General features: G+C 37.2%; 1 protein-coding gene across 1 annotated transcript in view; it reads right to left on the bottom strand.

Annotated features, from left to right (window-relative positions):
* Positions 1 to 18,588, bottom strand: part of Gadl1 (glutamate decarboxylase like 1) — a 151,877-nt gene that overhangs the window by 97,611 nt on the left and 35,678 nt on the right. Inside the window, exons 9-11 of the mRNA XM_027932548.2 lie at positions 17,794 to 17,910; positions 12,299 to 12,363; positions 11,948 to 12,029 (exon numbers count right to left, since the gene is read on the bottom strand). Of these exons, the coding sequence (XP_027788349.1) occupies positions 11,948 to 12,029; positions 12,299 to 12,363; positions 17,794 to 17,910 (264 nt within the window). The remainder of the gene's footprint in view (positions 1 to 11,947; positions 12,030 to 12,298; positions 12,364 to 17,793; positions 17,911 to 18,588) is intronic.

Genomic DNA, 18,588 nt, shown 5'->3' on the forward strand with positions numbered 1-18,588 from the left:
GAGAGAAGGAAGCAGAGGCAGTAATTAAACAGATCATTTCTCAAACCAATAAAACACATCAATCCCCAAAGTTAACAAGTCCAGTGAAGCCAAAACAAAATCCACATTTAGAACACCATGGTGAACAACAAAGAAACTTAAAAATGTTAAAAGAAACCAACAGGAAAAAAAAGTTCATTTTTAACATCAAATAAATGACAGCTTACATTTTAACATAATATCAAAATGCTAAAGCAAAAAGTATAAAAATCAAAAGCATGTGTAGGGAAATGTATCATCAATGTACTGAAAGAAAACCACTGACAGAATTCCATCCAGAGAAAAATGAAATAAGGACATTTCCAATGAGGCAACATCTATCAGGCAATCCGGAAGAAATTCCTACATATGGTCTTTAGAAAGAAAAATTGTCCCAGAAGAAACCTCGGAGATACAGCAAACAATAAAGATATGTCCACAAAAATGCTCACAGCAAAGTTTTGTAAAACCAGAGATTGGAATAACCCAAATGCCCACAAATAGTCAAATAGAACATTGTTCAATTGTGGGATAGTATAAAAGAATAAATATAATCATCAGCTTGTGCCACACCATGCATGAATCTTAGAGACAGAATAAATCAGAGCAACAGTAACAACAAAAACCCAAACACACACACATACACACACAAAAAAAATGTATGCTGTAGCTGGGCCTGAAGGTGCACACCTGTAATCCCAGCTGCTGGGGAGGCTGAGGCAGGAAGATCACAAGGTCAAAGCCAGCCTCAGCAACTTAGTGAGGCCCTAAGCAACTTAGCAAGGTCATCTCTGAATAAAATATATTTTAAAAAGGGCTGGGAATGTGGCTCAGTGGTTAAACACCCCTGGGTTCAATCGCTGGTACCAAAGAAAAAAGAGAAAATGCACCAAGTACATTCCAATTATATAAAGATCAAAAAGGCAAAAGTAAATTATATTATTTGAGACTGTGTAGCTACAGAACAGAACTAAAACTCAAAAAATTCAATATGGAGAAGGAGGACATGGAAAATTTCTGGATTTCTGGTTATGTTTGTTGTTTTAAAAGGTGCGGGAATAACTTGGTTTCTCATTTGACAATAAATTAAGCTGTCCATTTACATTTAGCATACAGTTGTGTCTCAGCATCCATTGGGCTTGGTTTCAAGACTTCTCCCATACCCAAATCTGTAGATGGTCAAGTCCCTTATATAATATGGCATAGTATAGGTTGGGTGTCTCTTATCCAAAATGTTTGACCCCAGAAGTGTTTCATATTGTGGAGTTTTTCAGGCTTTGGAATATTTGCACAGACTTTACCAGTTAAGCAACTCTAATCCAAATATCAATCTGAAATTCCATGTAACCTACACATCTTTCTGCATACTTTAAGTCTTCTCGAGATTACTTATAAATATAAGTTATAAGTAATAATTTATAGTACAATAAATTTAAAATGTAAATACAGATTGATGTTATCAACAAGAGAAGAAACTGTACCTGGCCAGAATAGATCAATCTTTTTTTCAAACATTTTTGATCTGAGGTTGATTGTGGATCTAGAACCATGGATATGGAAGGACAACTGTATTTTTACATTTTTCTTATATTTCATAATAAGTTTTAATTTCAAAGAAAGGCTGACCACATTCAAACTCTCCTAAATAGCTCTCAGAATGATCTACCAGAGAATATGCTGAGTTGCTTTTGCAATCAAAAAGCTGTCTACATTGTGATTTTTCCATCAGCATGTTTCTTTTTCTTTTTCTTTTTTCTTTTTGGTACTGGGGATTGAACCCAGGGGCACTTAACCACTGAGTCACCTCCCAGCACTTTTTTATATTTAGAGATAGGGTCTCTCAAGTTGCTTAGGGCCTCACTAATTTGCGAGGCTGGCTTTGAACTTGTGATTCTCATGTCTCAGTCTCCCCAGCCTCTAGGGATTACAGGCATACACCACCTTGCCCTGTTTCCATCAGTATTTTAATGACTTCAAATGCTTGCTGTATGAGGGTATGTGTGCATGTGCTCACATGCCTGAGTTATATGCACCTTCACATGTTGAAAGCAGGAGATTCAAGTTTAGGGTAACACTTCTATTTTCAGAAATTCCTTCTTTGGGCATTGGGATCCCTATGTAAAAAATAAGGTTGCTATTTTATTGTTTCTGTTTTTCTACCCAAATTGCAAATAATTTCTTTTTATATGTCATTGACAATTTCTGTACAAATTACAGTTTGAATGCAATTACTAAAATTTATGTCTATATTTAACACTTCTGAACTATTTTCCAAAATTAGAACATGTATTCTTTTCATGTGGTCTTATATTGACATTTGGAATCACCATGGAAGAAAAAAAATGACTCTGAAATGTTTTGTCCTTAGAACAGCAAAGCTAGAAAGCCTAATTACGACTATCAGGTGTATTTTCAGACATCTTCCCTGAAAAATAACAAATATGCCAAGTAAAAGAAATGGAATGATTCACTCCAAGAAGTCAAAGGGATGTCAAGTGTCACACTAGAGAGCAAAAATAGAAGAGAAGGTCTTGCTGCTATAAATCAAAAGTAAAATAAAAGGCAGAAGAAGGCAGATGCTTGGGAGTCTTTAAAAACACTAAAAACAAATTTATCCTACCCACTGAGGCAGGTGTAGCATGCTAATTATAGCATAAAATTTTCCATTAGCTTCATTTCAGGTTTCTTTTTATTGCCCCTACCCTTATGTTACTCCTTTTCCTTAGATTTTCACCTATATATTCTTCCTGTACTATGGGACCCTAATCGGTATTATTACATGGTAAGGTAGGAAAAAAATCATTCTTTAAACAAAAACCTCTCCCTTAGGTATTTCTCAACTGCTGATTTTTGTTGAATTGGTGACAACAAAAGAACACACAGTGTAATTTCATTTTTTTCCCCCTATTTGGTCATTTCTTAGCAAATCTGAAGTCTTTCGTGGTGATTGGTAAAGAATCAAAGTTTGGAGTTCCGTACTGAATGGGATATCTCCCAAGATGAGTGAAATCTTTACCTGGAATGGGGTTAGAGAGATTCCCATGCCCCTAGTGTTCTCTAGAAATAGGTAGAAAATGAAATTCAATAGTGGGCAAAACCCCAACTCATCAAAAGACCAAACTGATGAAATAAGTGTAGCTTCATCAGTAGGACCAGGTGGCGCTCACACAAGAGTTTTGAAGGAATTCAAGGATGAAATTGGGAAGCTGTTGGCCAAGATGCTGGATCCAATATTACAGCTATTGCCAGCAAAAGAGCAGATTGTGAACGACATTCTGTTCATTAGAAAGGGTCAAGAGAGGACCCAGGGAACCTTAGAGAAGCAAGCAACTCGTCCACTTGTCCAGTCTCCAATAAAGAACAGCATCATTAGACATTAAGATAAAAATAACTTCCCAGGGAAAGACAAGAAGGCTTCTGAAAAAGGAAAGCATGAGTCACTGACTTATTATTGGTCTCTGAGGCATGTAAATAAAAGGCCAAATGGTGGCACCACGTAAATACTTCTTTTCTAAGTGTCAACATGAGGTGAGACATAAGAAAATATGGGGATATATCCAAATTTATGGATAAGACAAACTATCATTTCTATCCCCCATCATGAATTCCTATTTAATAGTGAGCAGGGACACTTTTTGACACTTAAAAGATACAATTGCTGGGTAAAGGACACAATACTTGACACTGTGGGTAACAATTTCTTTTACAAAATACATTACTATTTGGTGGTACAGAAAAGAGATACATTCAGTCCCTTCCAGAATCATTTTTACTGAGCATTAATTGACACCAGAGCTTGTACACAGCAGTCAGACTGGAGTGGCAAAGAAGGACCATTCTGTCCTCCAGTAGTTCAGTCTACTTGAGATGACGCCAAGAACCATGGAATAGGCCCTGATAGGCTGCTCAAGTCTTGCTTTAGGCCCTGCAAATGCTTATGACTAGATGGTGACTGGTGACTGAAATTAGGTGGGTAAATCATGACTATGCAATGACATATCCCCTGGGATCACAATCAGCAATAGGATTAATATACTATGCTTTAAGGAGAATGGATCTAAAGCAAAGTGCCAGTGCAAATTCCCTTGTTAAACTTAATGGCAAGGGTAATACCAACAAATACTAAAACCTGATTATATTGCTTTGTTTGGTGGGGGAGAACAGTGAATCTTGAACATGAGACTCCGACATCATTATATCCCCTTTTCTCATAAAGGAAAGCAGAAATGATCAAAGTGTTTGCTACTGCTGATAACATCACATTTTAATATATGCAGGCACAGGCACCAAATTTCCAAAAGCCTCATGAAAAGGAAATTACCTGTTGTTATGATTATAATTTTTAAAACATAGGATTCAAGAAGAAAAGGACCATTTACCAAAGCTCCAATGCATTCTGCAAGTGCAATACAATTTACAACTTTGCTGAAAGGCCTGGGAAGAATTTTCTCGGCTCAACTGAGAATATCCAGATACAGAGAATGATTTTGGCAGCACCAAGCACAGGAGATTGATGTCTTCCCTACAATTGATTCGTTTCTCTTTTCTAATCAGTTTTAAACACCTACCTTCCCCTTTTTCTGTGACATTAGCTTGAGACTATCATTCTAAAGAAATTTAGAATGCGTGTATATGGAGAAGGTGTGAGTAAGCTCTGGCATGAGAGGAAACAAATGCCTTGGTGATCAGATTACTCATTCTCAAAGCATCTAATGGCAGTTCCATCAGAACTCTAAAGAAAAACAAGAGCTGAAAAAAGAAATCCTCACAAAAACAAATATTGTCTGCTCTAGTTTCCATCATAAATCTACTTTCTTTTCTTGCACAATTTTTAAAATGGCATATAACAGGGGTCATTTAAAGTCTCATTTACTACTTAGAAAATAAATTGAAATGGGGCTCAGTAGTAATTAGTTCTTAGATGTAATAATCAGGCAAAAATTCTCTGCCTTCTTCTTCGGAGCCACACTGGAAAATGACATCAGTCACCTTTCTCTTCCTTTTTTATTTTCTTTTATTGTGTGTGTGCAGTGCAATATGTGGCTATAGCATATCCTCAACGAGTGTGTTCTGGATGAGTTTCCTACTCCTCTTCTTCTTCCTACTCCTTCTAAAGAAAAATTGGGTCTACATTCTGAGCCTCTTTTGAAATGAATATGAATGGAAAAGAATTGCAATCCTATCTCCCAAGACCTCGCATTTAAAACCTGGGTAGCAAGGAATTGCATGTCAATACCTTGAGCCAAAGAAGTCGCTTGAGAAGAACTAAAATGTCAACAGATAAAATTGGCAAACATCAGTATCTGTGTCTGTAAATGAACAAATATCTTGCCTATCAAATTGACATAAGTAAATAACCCTTCAATGTCAAAGGTTAAAATGTACACACGTACACACACAGACATACTCTGCCAGTGGGAATGTAAATGATTTTTAAAGGGAATTATGGAACACGTATAAAAAAGCACCTTGAAAGCTAATTGTGGTTCTTCTACTTCTGGGGATTTGTCCTAGTGGGAGATTAAAGAATCTGCACAAAGATTTAGCCTCAATGATGGCAACCAACTTTGTAATAGCCAAAAACAAAACCATCTAATTGGTCAGTAATAAGCATTAGCCAAGTTAATTATAGTATATTAAAATGACAGAGCACCATGCAGCTATTCGAAATTCTATAGAATTCATGCTGATGTAGAACAATATTCACAATTTTGTTAAATTAGAAAATGCATGTTAAAAGCAAAATGTGCTCCAAATTTTGTAGATTAGGTAAGGCGCCTATGTATACACTTAAGTGAAGCTTCTAGCAGGAGGGAAACATCTCCCCTGATCGGGAAGTACATCAAAGGCATCTTTGGATATTAGTGTTTTGTGTCTCCTTTTCTTCATCTTTCTCTTTATCTGAATTTTCTGATTCATCTATGATTAATATGCATTACTTGTGCAATAAAAATTTAAAAAAAATGGAGAAGATTTTTAAAAATCCATAGGGTAGGTGCAACATAATCTTTCTAAAAAAGAAAATAAAATATCTCATTTGAATTCACTGTGGCTGCTGAGTTCACCAGGAAGGCTTTGTAAGTTAAAATCAGATGACAACAATAGATAGAAATGGAGGGGAACAATCACACTCAAAAACCTTCTGATTAGCAGATTTCCTGTTCTTCTGCGTCAAGTTTTTTTAACACTAAAAAGTCCTTCTAATAAACACTAAAAATCAAACAGCCGATATTGAGATTTGCTGTTATCTATGAAACTGATTCTTAGAATATATTGCCTTTTATTTTAGATCAAAGCATCAAAACTGTCTTTGATACAAAACAGCCGTGTAGATCCAGCATTTACATCTGAAGTCAACTTATTTAGAATCACAGATTTTATTTTTTTTAAATCCCTGATTTTCTCTTCATCTCTACCATGAAAGACGGTTAGTGGTAGGACCACTTCAAGAGTATCAGAGATGCTTAGTTTCTGAACCAGTCCTTTCCAATGCAGGATCTTAAAAACACAAACAGGACCAGCCAGTCAATCAAAAGATGGGCTTTGTGAGCAATGTCAGAGCTCTCAGCGCTCTCGGGGTACAAATTAGGGAGTTAATTTCTGCCTTAGCAGTACACTCACTAAGCAATTTGCTTTCTTTTAACTCGAGTTACCCCTTCCATCAACTGGAGAAATGAGTCCAAATTAAAATCACTATTCATCCACTACTGCCAAAGGCATACTCAAGCCCAGTCTGGGGCCCAGCAACAGATCTCATCAGTTAAAATTTTAATCATTGTATCTCAGAGCCCTCAAAAGGAATAATTTGGGGTAGGGAAAAAACTGAAAACTCCTAGTTACTGCTGACATGGAAGCGGATATTTTTGGGATTTTTAATGTACTTAATCAATCATTAAATTTCCCCATGATTTTTAGTTTTATTTTCTTTTTTTTCCTTTTTCAGTGAATACTTCCCAGATACTAGGTGGATAGGGTGACTATAATGATTTTAGTCACTTTCCTCATGCAGTTTACATTCTAGCAGGAGGGAAACATCTCCCATAAGAAATCATAATTACAAATAGTAATGAGTACCACAAAGCAGGGGAACACAGTCTCAGAGAGATCAATGGGAGAGGTTAGTTTACCTTGGTTGGTCCCAGAACATTTGAAGAAGTGGCACTTAAGTTGTGACATGGAGGATGAAAATCACTCACATCCCTCATGACATGGTCAGGGTTTAGATCACAACCCCAAAATATGGCATCTTGGAGGTCACTCTCTGACCTTCTCCTGCCTTCCTCCTCTGAATAGGTGATAAAGAATTCTCTGACCTACCACCTGTGAGAGCAGTTCATAAGATCCTTATTCCACAGGTTTCTGCCCCATCTCTGGAGGCCAGGGAGAACCCGGACAAGCAAACCTTGCTAAGCTTTCATATTTTATCCACCAGATTAGACCCCTTCTCCACACACAATTGTGTATGCCTCAGCCATAAAAATACTTTGTTTTCCCTGGGTTTTTGAGTCCTCATCTATGTCCCACAAAATTTTGGTTAAATAAATTTGTTAATGCTTTTTTTCTTGGTAATCTCTCTTTGGTTATATAGAAAGAAGTGTCAATCATAAATCTTGTGATCAGTGAGGAAAAGATATGACCTTTTCTCTCCATTTATTCTTTCAATTTAATTGGCATCCCTCTCTCCTGGCCTTCCTACTTCCTGCCTGACAATTCTGAGTCAGCCTTCATGAGGTGATCTTCTTCTTCTATCCAAGTTTTAGACTCTGAAATTCTTCAGGATTAAGTTCTAGCCCATTTTCTTATCTCAGTCTAAAGTTCTTCCCAAGGCATCCAATCCATTCCTATGACCTCAGAGATCACCTCTGTCAATAACTTCTTAATTTGACTTTTCTATCAAATACTTCTTTTCCTAGACTCAGTCAACTGCCTCAAATGGATATCACTTAGGAATCTCAAAGTTAATGTAAAAATAAAGATATTTCACTCTTGAATCTTCTCCTTCTCTGTGATAGTAGGAGCAAATGTGACTCCATTTTGTTTTATGACTTCATCCTGTAAAACAACCATGCCAAGTAGAAGAGTCATGACTGGAGCAAGTTGTTCTTTTCCTTTTGCTATAGAAACCTTTAAGAACACAGAACTACCTAATGGGGTTTTGATTCTTTAACTAGGGTAACCGAGCTCTGTTTCTGTAACTGGGGTGACTGGGCTAACTGTGATTGGTTAGGCTTCCCTTCACTTGACTGCACTGTCCCGCTTCTGTAACATGGCTTGCTTGCATTGGCTAGACCCCTGAACATCCCTTTTGCGGTTTTCAGGCTTATAAGGAGTGCCCTTGCAATTGTTCGAGGCTGATCAGGGGAACAGCTTTATGTTCTGGTCAGCCGCCACCGGTGTGCTTCAATAAAGGCTTGATTCGATTATACGTGAGTGGTCTGGAAGTCAGTTCATGAAACCCTGGGACAAAGCTTTAACTATAACATCTCCATCTTCCTAAACAGGACCATTCACTCAGCTGCCATATGAGTACTCAAGGAATCAAACATGATCCCTCATTCTTCTTTATCTACAATATACAATTGGCAATTTGGCTGTGTCTAGTTGATACCTAAGATATATCTAGGATTTCACAACATTTTTTTTTTTCAACTCCCGTGCCATCAACTCTACCAAATTTCTTTCAGTCTTGCATCCAGCCTTGCCTCCAAATTATAGCCTCAAATGCAAATTTCCAATTACTCTCTGGTTTTAAAGTTCTCCCATTTTTCCGAAGATCAAGTCTAAAGTCATTTGAATGGTTTCTAAGATTCTGTCTGATCTGCTGACTGCTTATTTTTTTTGGTCTCATTCCATGCGAATCTTCACATTAGTCTAGCCACAGTAAATTTATTTCAGTTTCTAAAATTTACAAAGGACTTTCTCTTCTGTGAGAATTTGCACATACTGTTCCTTCCACCTGAACATCTCAAGTCTCCATGCTACATGTGATCAAAGCATGACACCCATCTCTGTACCAGAGATGAGCAATAGATTACCCAATGGAGATGATTTCAGCAATGAAGACATTTAATTTTAATGATTGTATGTCACAAAAAATCTGAAAGTAGGCACTTCCAAGGTTGGTATGAGACCAACACTTTTCCTTTTTTTCTCTGCCATTTTGTGCATGTTTATGTTTTAATTTAAGGTCCATTACCTAACTACTGTCAGAGATTTGTGCTCCATGTTCTGATATGACTGTATCCAGGCTAGAAAGAAGGGGGAAGAATGCTCATTTTGTGTATCACCTCCTGCCAGAGGCGGGGGGGGGGGGGGGGGGAGCCCTCATCACATTCTCCTCCATTGCATTGGCCAATTCTATGTCACCTGGCAATGAAAGACTGCTTTGGTGAGTATCTGGGGATGGATAAGAAGAAAAGGGATGAAATGGCTGTTGGTTTTACAATCAGTGGCGTCTGCCATTTTTTAATGCACTGATCAAAAGAACAATCAAAGATGGAAAGAACTAGAGACCATTATGTTAAGTTAAATAAGTCAATCTCAGAAGGTGAGGGGTCATATGTTTTCTCTCATGTGTGGAAGCTAGAGAGGAAAGAGGAAAAGAAATTCAGGGGGAATCCCATGAAAATCAAAGGGTGATCAGTAGAGGAAAAGGACCAATGGGTGGAAGAGAGGGAAGGAGGGAAGAAATTCCGGGAAGGGATATTGGCCAAATTAGATATTGTTTGCGTGTATGAATATGTAACAACAAATCCCATCATTAGCTGCAACTATAATGCACAAATAAAAAATGGAAAATAAAGGATGATGGGAGAAAAAAAGACAAAATAACCATTAAAGGAATAAATATGTCCATTTTGTTGACTGTCTTCTCTGTGAGCTAATAATCGCTTCAACTCTGGGAAATACATCTGTTTTACACACTGCTATAAGCCTGGAATCCTCACAATGCTGGGCCCACATAGATCAGTCAGTGTTGATAGAAGGATCAAATTAATGAATATTAAAGAGAACAGCAGAAGCAGAAAGCAGGTTCAAAGGAGACAAAAAGCTGCCAACACAAAACTTAAACTGATTGCCCTATCTCAAATCTCAATTAAATTAAAAAGAATGCTTTTATCAAAAAATTAGACATTTTTTAATAAGTGCTCAGTTCTTCACATAGTGACTACAACTTTCCTAACCTCTCCAATTCCTGCCACATGGGTAGACACAGGTCTTATTTTTATCACTAAGATCCAGGAATGAATTATTTTTAAAAATAAAATTTTAGGGCTGGAGTTGTGGCTCAGTGGTAGAGCACCTGCCTAGCATGTGTGAGGCCCTGGATTCGATCCTCAGCACCACATACAAACAAATAAAATAAAGGTATTGTGTCCAACTACAACTAAAAAATAAATATTTAAAAAAAATTTAAAAAATATTAAGCCCTGTTAAGGAGTTATATGATCCAGAACAATTTCAACTGTCTTCTGTACATACATATAAGTTAATTCTTGGCTCAATCATTTAAATATCATTCAAAAGTACATAAAATCTTAAAAAGAACATATATAAAATTTTTGGTCTAAATTTTCTACCCTTGAGAGCATCACACCAACAGAGAAGTTTGTAATTCAGGTTGGCTGAATAGGAAGATGGCAAATGTAAAATGTCGGGCACAAGAAGTTGCTAGGTGCATTTTAGTTCTTATATCTAGTCCAAAAGGAAGGTTTTACTCCTATTTCTATCATGTCCTAAGTACATACCTATGTGCAAGTTGATTATGTTCTTTGGATGGCAAAGAATAAGGTAATCTTAAACTAACCTTTCAGTTATAAATAAAGTCACCCCACAATTTAAAAACCTAAGTTAAAAAAGGCAAATGATATTGAGTACAGTCAGCTATAACCGACCTAACAAAAGATTTAGAGGCACACTCACATTCCTGAGAGTGTCTATTTCTACAGATGTAGAATTTCTGCTTAGTTTCTGATGGGCATTATGTTTGGTCCTGTTAAAATACATAGGGCACTGACTTACAAACATCACATTTAAAAAAAAAAAGAATCTTAAATATCAACACATGCAAGAGTAGGTTTCATATTTTAAGTGTTTTTTTATTTGAAATTTAAAAAAAATGCTTAAAAACAAAAAATGACTTTAACATTGGCAAAGGGAGTCCCCCAAAGAAAAAAAATATATAAACAGATGGCTGAGAAAGATCACCCACATGCAGAACACAGATCTTGAGGAGGCATTTCTAAGAATGAAGTAGCACTTCCCAGCCTGGGCCACTTCCCACAAGGATCCTTGTTTAACCCATGGAAAACGCCAAGCTTACACCATGGGCCAAGGGGAACCTGAACCCTTTCCCATTGCCTCACAGTAATCAGTTTCCAACTGTCCCCAGTGTTCTCAGAGAAGCTAAGTACCAGTCACTTGAGACCAGCAATTCTCTAATAAATCAGCCTGCCACGATCAGCCCCGAACTAGCATCTTCCTAGTGAATGGGCTGTTAAGCCCTAGCTAAGCATATTAAACATTCAATTTAATGTATGACACACATCTGTTCCACTTTCTCAGTGAGCAGAAGTTTCAAGACAACTTAAATCCCAGACTTAATCAACAAGGGGAAAAAAAAAATCTTGGCAGTGTTTAAAACTGAGTTTTAAAATATAATCCAAATGAGGGCGAGAGAGACCATTTTGCTGTAACTAATGAGATTATATAATACCTAAATAAAATCCCCAAAATTACCTGAAAAGAAACACTAGATCTTTTATCTGGGCCCATTTATTTTTTTTCCTTTCAAGGCCATCAACATTTCCCAAAGACCTTCATGTACACTTGGCCCAAGACATTAAAGAGCAAGCTAAAATGGCAAGCCTTCTACAAACACAACAGTTTAACCCCTCGGATGCCAGAGGACCATAAAAGGAAAACTCACAGACTTGTCTTTCACAAGGAGAGCACAACACTGGATTCCAGCCATCAGCATCTTGTGCGGGTTCCAGGCCACTGAGTCAGCCCTATTGTGTTAAAGAAAGGGACAGAGTAGGAAGGGGACTTGATTAGTTTCCACAGGCAAAAGGACATTCAGTCCTCATACATAAGTTACTGCTCTACAGGATTCCTTGTCTGAGTCATCTGGGGGAATTTAGAAGGTTTTTGTTTTGTTTTAGGAAAAACAATTATTTCATTTTTGCCTGTTTTCAAAATGTCACTTCAATGGGCAAAGTCCAAAGAGATTCTTTTATCCCAGATAAAAGCCAGTCGCAAATGAGGAAAGGACATTTACCTGTGGATACCATGTAGAAGCCTGCGGTGCTTCCTTGACATCAAAGCTGAGCCACCCCAAGAAGCCTGTTGAGATATTTATATAACCAAGGCAATGTTACTTCCATGTTATTTGTTTACCAGTGGGTTGTCATATAGAAAATCCTCAGTGACGATCTCAATCTGTGTTATTTGGTGTTTGGTTTTATGTTCTGTTAACCAATTTGTACTCCAGGGAATTAAAAAAAAAAAAATTTTTTTTTTTTTAACTGGGATTGAACCCAGGGCTCCATGCATGTGAGGCAAGGGCTTTACCACTGAGCTACATCCCAGCTCCAGGGGATTTTAATCTCTGGCTCTACTTAGGCAACCAGAACCTCATCACAATAGATGGGCCCTTACTGAACCTTAGAATGTATATTCACACATCATAAATACATTGGCACACTAACCACTTGAATTTGTGCAGATAAAAAGAGATTTTAAAAAGATAGTCCATGCCCACTTGAAGCCTAGACTATAAAAGGGACAATGTTTTCACAAAGCTGACATTTTGACATTCACATTGTATGGTGAGTCATAGGCCAATGGCTGGAATTCTAAGCAATGAATGAAGCACATTATTGACAAAGTGGATGAAAGGTTCACCGGGATGATTAGGTGGCAACCTACCCTTTAATGAAAGAACTATTCAGTCAAATGGCATTCAGACACATTTGCAAATCGAAGGCGGGGGAGTGGAGAAGGGAAACCTTGGGACTTTCAAGGAAGTAAGTTATTCACTAGAGAGGCAAATTTTCTGCATACAGGAGAAGGGAGCAGAGAAAAGGGAAATGAAAGGAAGTCCCACAATCAATAGGTCAGGAAAGTAGGAAGAAGGGTTCAAGGTAGGAAATACAAAAGTCAGTTTGATCCTTGAAAATTGTTCAGTCTTCCAAATTTTAATCTAGTAGGACAAGGAAGCATGAGTGCTGTGGAAGAATCTGGGGGAACTAGCTTGAGCTAGGCTGAATGCTCTCGCATTTATTTAATTCTTACAATATCACCCTGGGGGTGGAGTTATTATCAACCTCAATACTTACAGATCAATGGAAGCTCAGAGGTGGGAAGCTAATTGTCCAAGGTCTCCTGGATGATAAAATCAGATCTCGGATCCAAAACCAATTTTCTATTAGTGAAGGTGACCATTGGAAAACTTGGGGAGTATTAAAATGGGGAACTGAGGGTGATGGACATACTTTAGGCAAGAGGTGAGTTCAAGAGGTGCCAAGGATATAGAAAAGGTGTCCTACTTCAAGTATAGAATTAAATAAGTTAGGTGGATAACAATATCACATAGAAAGAAATGACAGGATTGTATTCAACATAAATGTGGAAGATAAAGGAAATGAGACACTGCTATGATTCTCAGTTTATTACCAAAGCTGGGCCCATTGGTAACCAATGAAGATAAAGCATAGCAGAGGGCACTCTGTGGCCTTGACTCCCACTTAAAAGGCAACTCTCTCCTTGAGGGCTGGAAGTGGGTTAAGATGAGTGAGTCACTTAATTACACAATTTAAAAATGAACTTGGTCTCAAATCTGGACTCTTGCATGGCCCTAAGAATGAATTTAAAGTGCTTAAATTTGAGTCCTTGAACCATCTTTGGTCTCATCCTAGTTACAGCTCTGATTTCATGAACTAATGTCTTGAACAACTCCATGAGGTGCCCAAAGGCCTCTGTACTAGATGTATCTTGAGGGTGGTGTGTGTGTGTGTGTGAGTCCCACAGACTCCTTGTAAAGAAACCATGTCTTGGGGCTGCCAGCTAAGTGACCTTCTTGCCATACTGTCATACTCTCTCCCCAGTCCTACTGGGACTCACAACAGACCATTGGTGACTAAGATGGACCACAGAAGCTACTGCCTTCAGCATCCTAGCTTACTAACTGAAGGTCCCCAAGTCTGAATTTTGAGATCTTGATCCGCCACAGACATTAAGATGACTTATGGATTAGGTTCTCTTACTTCCATTACACACCCTAAATACTAGCACATTTTAAAGGCATTATTAGTCCACTGGTTTACCAAGTCATTGGCAGGGGTTAGGAAGAGCTCAGTCACAAATTCACTCCTCAAAGGAGCTAACAGGAGCCCAGCAGACACCCAAATCCATAGATGCTAAAGCACCTTTTATAAAATGGCATATTACCTAGGTAGCCTTCCCAAATAGTTTAAAATGATCTCTAGGTAACTTATAATACTTAAAAAATATAAATATAAGTAATTGTTGCACTGCAATATCAAGAAAATCATGACAAGATAAAAATCTGTGCATCTTCAATATAGGCACAATTTAAAAAAAAAAAATTTTTTTTTGATCTGCTAGATTCCTGGAACCAATTCCTTGTGAATATAGAGAGATGAGTGTCTATGACTTTTTGAAACAAGACAAACTGTGGAGACCATGATACAGATTAATGGTTGTTAGGGATTGGGAAAGGAAGGGTTGAACAGGTAGAGCACAGAGTATTTTTAGGGCAGTGAAAATGTATGATACTATAATGGGGGATCCATGTCGTTATACATTTGTCAAAATCCGTAGCATGTACAACACCAAGAGTGGACTCTAATGTAAATTATGCATTTCACAAAAATAAATAAACAAAAATAACAACAACAATGAGTTAAAAGGAGAAACAAATAAAACTCCTGATGTCCAAATCCTACTTCTATTTGCTTCTCTTTCTCAATCTGTAACACTAGAGTTTCAAGAACAGCAAACCAACCACTTAAGTGATGAAAGAGCTTGATTTTGCATCTCTATGGGGAATTGCCATTTATGGAGCTAACATATATGCCAGACACCACAATATGTTAATCTGCATGTTTTTCTCCTTAATTAACTAGTTAATAAATTAATTGGAAAACTAACCTTAAAAGAGAGGTGAAAGCAGGAGTGGCATCTAGATTCTACACCCTCTAAAGTCCATGCTTTTAAAAACAATGTTACAGTCTCCCTAGGACTTGTAATAAATAGTGGGGAGACAGCAAAAAGCATTGCTGGGCACTTGAGTCCCCGAAGAAGCCATAAGACTCTGCCTCAAAGGAGAGCAGGGCAGCCCTGCCTCCTTCTAGTTAGAGACTTGAATCCCATCCCCTCTCACGGAGGAATGATGGTCCTGAAGGGAAAAGATCCTCATAAGACTAAGGCTTTTCTTATTCTGTTGTCTAAAAATGCATTATAATTGGGCTGGGCATGTGGCTCAAGCGGTAGCATGTTTGCCTGGCATGCGTGCGGCCCGGGTTCAATCCTCAGCACCACATACAAAAACAAAGATGTTGTGTCTGCCAATAACTAAAAAATAAATAATAAAAAATTCTCTCTCTCTTTAAAAAAATAAAAAATAAAAATGTATTATAATTAATCGAATTAAGATATCAAATATTCACCATCATTTGTATACCACTGAGAGGGGAAAAAAAGACATTTTCAAAATACCAATATCAAAGATGTAAAAACATTTTTTTAAAAGTGCAAGTTAGAATTAATAAAGTATGGTATATAGGCAAGGGCAAATCAGTTTTATGGAAAACCCAGACTAATAAATAATCATAATGGCATTTTAAAGAGAGATAAATAAATATCAGTTTTAATATTTGAAAATCTCTTTAAAATACTCTTTAGCCGATTTCTAGTAGGTCAAAGCAATTACGGCAATTTTGTTAATATTCTATCTTCAAAATTAATGAACTTCCTGTGTTATGTGAAGTTTCTTCAAGATACGCTACCTATTGCTATAGTAAAATGTTTTCAACAGATTGAACCCCTGAAATAGCAAAGGATGGGCAAAGACTATCTCAATTTTAGAGCTTATTAATTTCTTTAATATGTCAGAAAGAGTGTGGTCAAACTCAGTCCAATATTATGGGCATTTGCCAGATGCCTACTATATGCAAACAGAATAATTTAATTTGGCTTATGTGTTTCCTTAAAAAAGTGTTTACTTCAAAAGTTCAACCTTTAATTTTTTGAAAACCCAGGGAGCTTTTCATTCATATGTATAAATCACAATTTTCTCTAAGCCCCATAAATCTCTTAATATCATTCCCAATTTAACAACTGTTGTAGTTACTCTGTTTTACATAAACTATATAATCCATATTTGATGCTTCTTTTATGAGAGTAGAATATTTAAGTACAATTGCTGATGTATTAAATTGTTTCTCCTTATTTCCACAGTTACAAAAGGACTCACTTCATATTATCTTTCATGACATAATGTATTGTTATGCTTCTAAGTCTATAAAAATCAATAAGATGTAAGTTGGAATATGAACAGATACAAATACTCATACAAAAAAATACAGATACAAAAAAAATCTCATTTAAAGAAGCTGCAAATAATCTACCTGGAGTAGTCCTACCGGCATGCTAATCATGTCTGTGCCTCTCGTAAGCTTCTTAGTGCTTCTGTTTCACCAAATATTGTCACACGCTTAATGAAAATCTTGAACTTCTGAGGAATTCCCTCCACATCATATCATCTACATTTAATTTTGAAAGCATAAAAATCATCTGAACTCTAAAATTTTATGAAGGCAAATAGTCACCTTCTGTTTAACAAGTTAAAAATATTTATTTATTTATTTTCTGATAAGGAGTATCTGAACCACGCACCTTCCAGAGGAAAGTTCCCTAAAGTCTCATCAGCATGGTTAAACACCTCTTTTCATGGGTAGAATAAAACTAGTTAAGTTCTGGTTTCACTAAATAATCAAATAAGAAAGAAAGAGGAAAATAAGGGGACCAAAAAACTCAAACTCAATATTCACAACTAGTTGAATTCAACTTTTTAACTCTGAATAAGTGGATTTAAAAATTATCTTTAATTTTAGGGAAACTTTATTATGAATAACCTCAGGACTCACAAAATTAATTAGGAAAAAAGCCCATCTTTTAAGTTAGAAAATTATGAAGAATATAAGTCATCTCAATCCCTCTTAAATAATTATCTATGAGAGATACATATAAAACTGGCTTTAATTATTGCATGCAATTATGTAATGTAGTTTTTACATTTTCTGGCTGATTGGAATCGTAAAATTTCAGAGCAAGAGGATACTCTACAGACCACATCAGCCATCTCCCTTTACAAAGGAAGAAACTGTAATCAGGAGGCCTGAGATCACAATGAAGAGGCAGATTATAATCCCAATCCCCCTCCAAAAAAAGTTTCTTGATTCCATAGTCCAAAATGTATCCTTGACATTATGCCACCTCATAATTCAGGGAGGCAAAAAAATACCACTAAAGACAGGGAAAAGTAAAGTTGAATCCAGAAAATTAATACAAGTGTCCATGAAGTCTTAGACTTTTCCTCTTTAACCCTCACAGAAATGACATACTAATTTCCCCAAATTAGAAGCACAATTAAAAGTAGTTGGGGTTTTGCATCTAGGTTCTGAGAACCTGCAAGAAGCTACAGAATGACAAGGAAGTTTGACAGGTGTGTGTGTGCACAGGTGAACTTACATCCACGTGAAGCCAGAGACCGTGTCTCTCACAGATGTCAGCTATTTCATCCAGAGGGTCGAAGGCACCCAGCACAGTTGTGCCAGAGGTGGCACAGACAAGAAACGGCGTTGTCCCCTGTGAGAAGGATCCACACACAGAGAGAACTGTCACCGTCACCACCAAAGTTTTGTTGGAAACACAAAGCGTTATGCATCCAGACATCGATACTGGCGTTTTGTAGGTGACTATTAATTCAATGGGTGTTTTTAAACTTCCGCACTATATGGACTTTTGTAATTAATAAACAGGTTAAAAAATGCTAAGAAGGCAGTAGTCTTTTGTGCAAGGTCAATATGTATATAGCCTCGCTATTATTGCTCTCCTTCTTCCTCTGCAATATTCTGTGCTCTAAGCATGGCTCAGACAGAGCATAAACTGCCTCCGTGGCAAAGGCAAACTGACAATCTGTATGTGTGACCCAATTCCTTCCTAGGGAAATACGCTGGGCCTCCATGGTGACATTGTCACCCTTCTCCAAAACAAGAAGGAACATGATTGGCAGACAAACCCCCAGTGGGTAAACCATACAGGCCTTTCTGGTTATCTCCTTGTAAAGTTAGAATGTGTTCAGGTACAAAACCCAGCAAAATTTGAATACAGAGAATCAGGCAACCTTGTGGGGAGGCCTTCTCCACATGGGTGTTACAGTAGAGAAATTCATTGGAAGGTACTGGAAAACAGAACCGGCATCACTCTTGCCGCGATTATTCCTCCTCCTACACTTGATTGCTACATCTTGCAGAGAAAACAGAT

The sequence above is a fragment of the Marmota flaviventris genome, chromosome 1 (genome assembly GCF_047511675.1).
Source record: "Marmota flaviventris isolate mMarFla1 chromosome 1, mMarFla1.hap1, whole genome shotgun sequence".
Classification (NCBI taxonomy): Eukaryota; Metazoa; Chordata; class Mammalia; order Rodentia; family Sciuridae; genus Marmota; species Marmota flaviventris.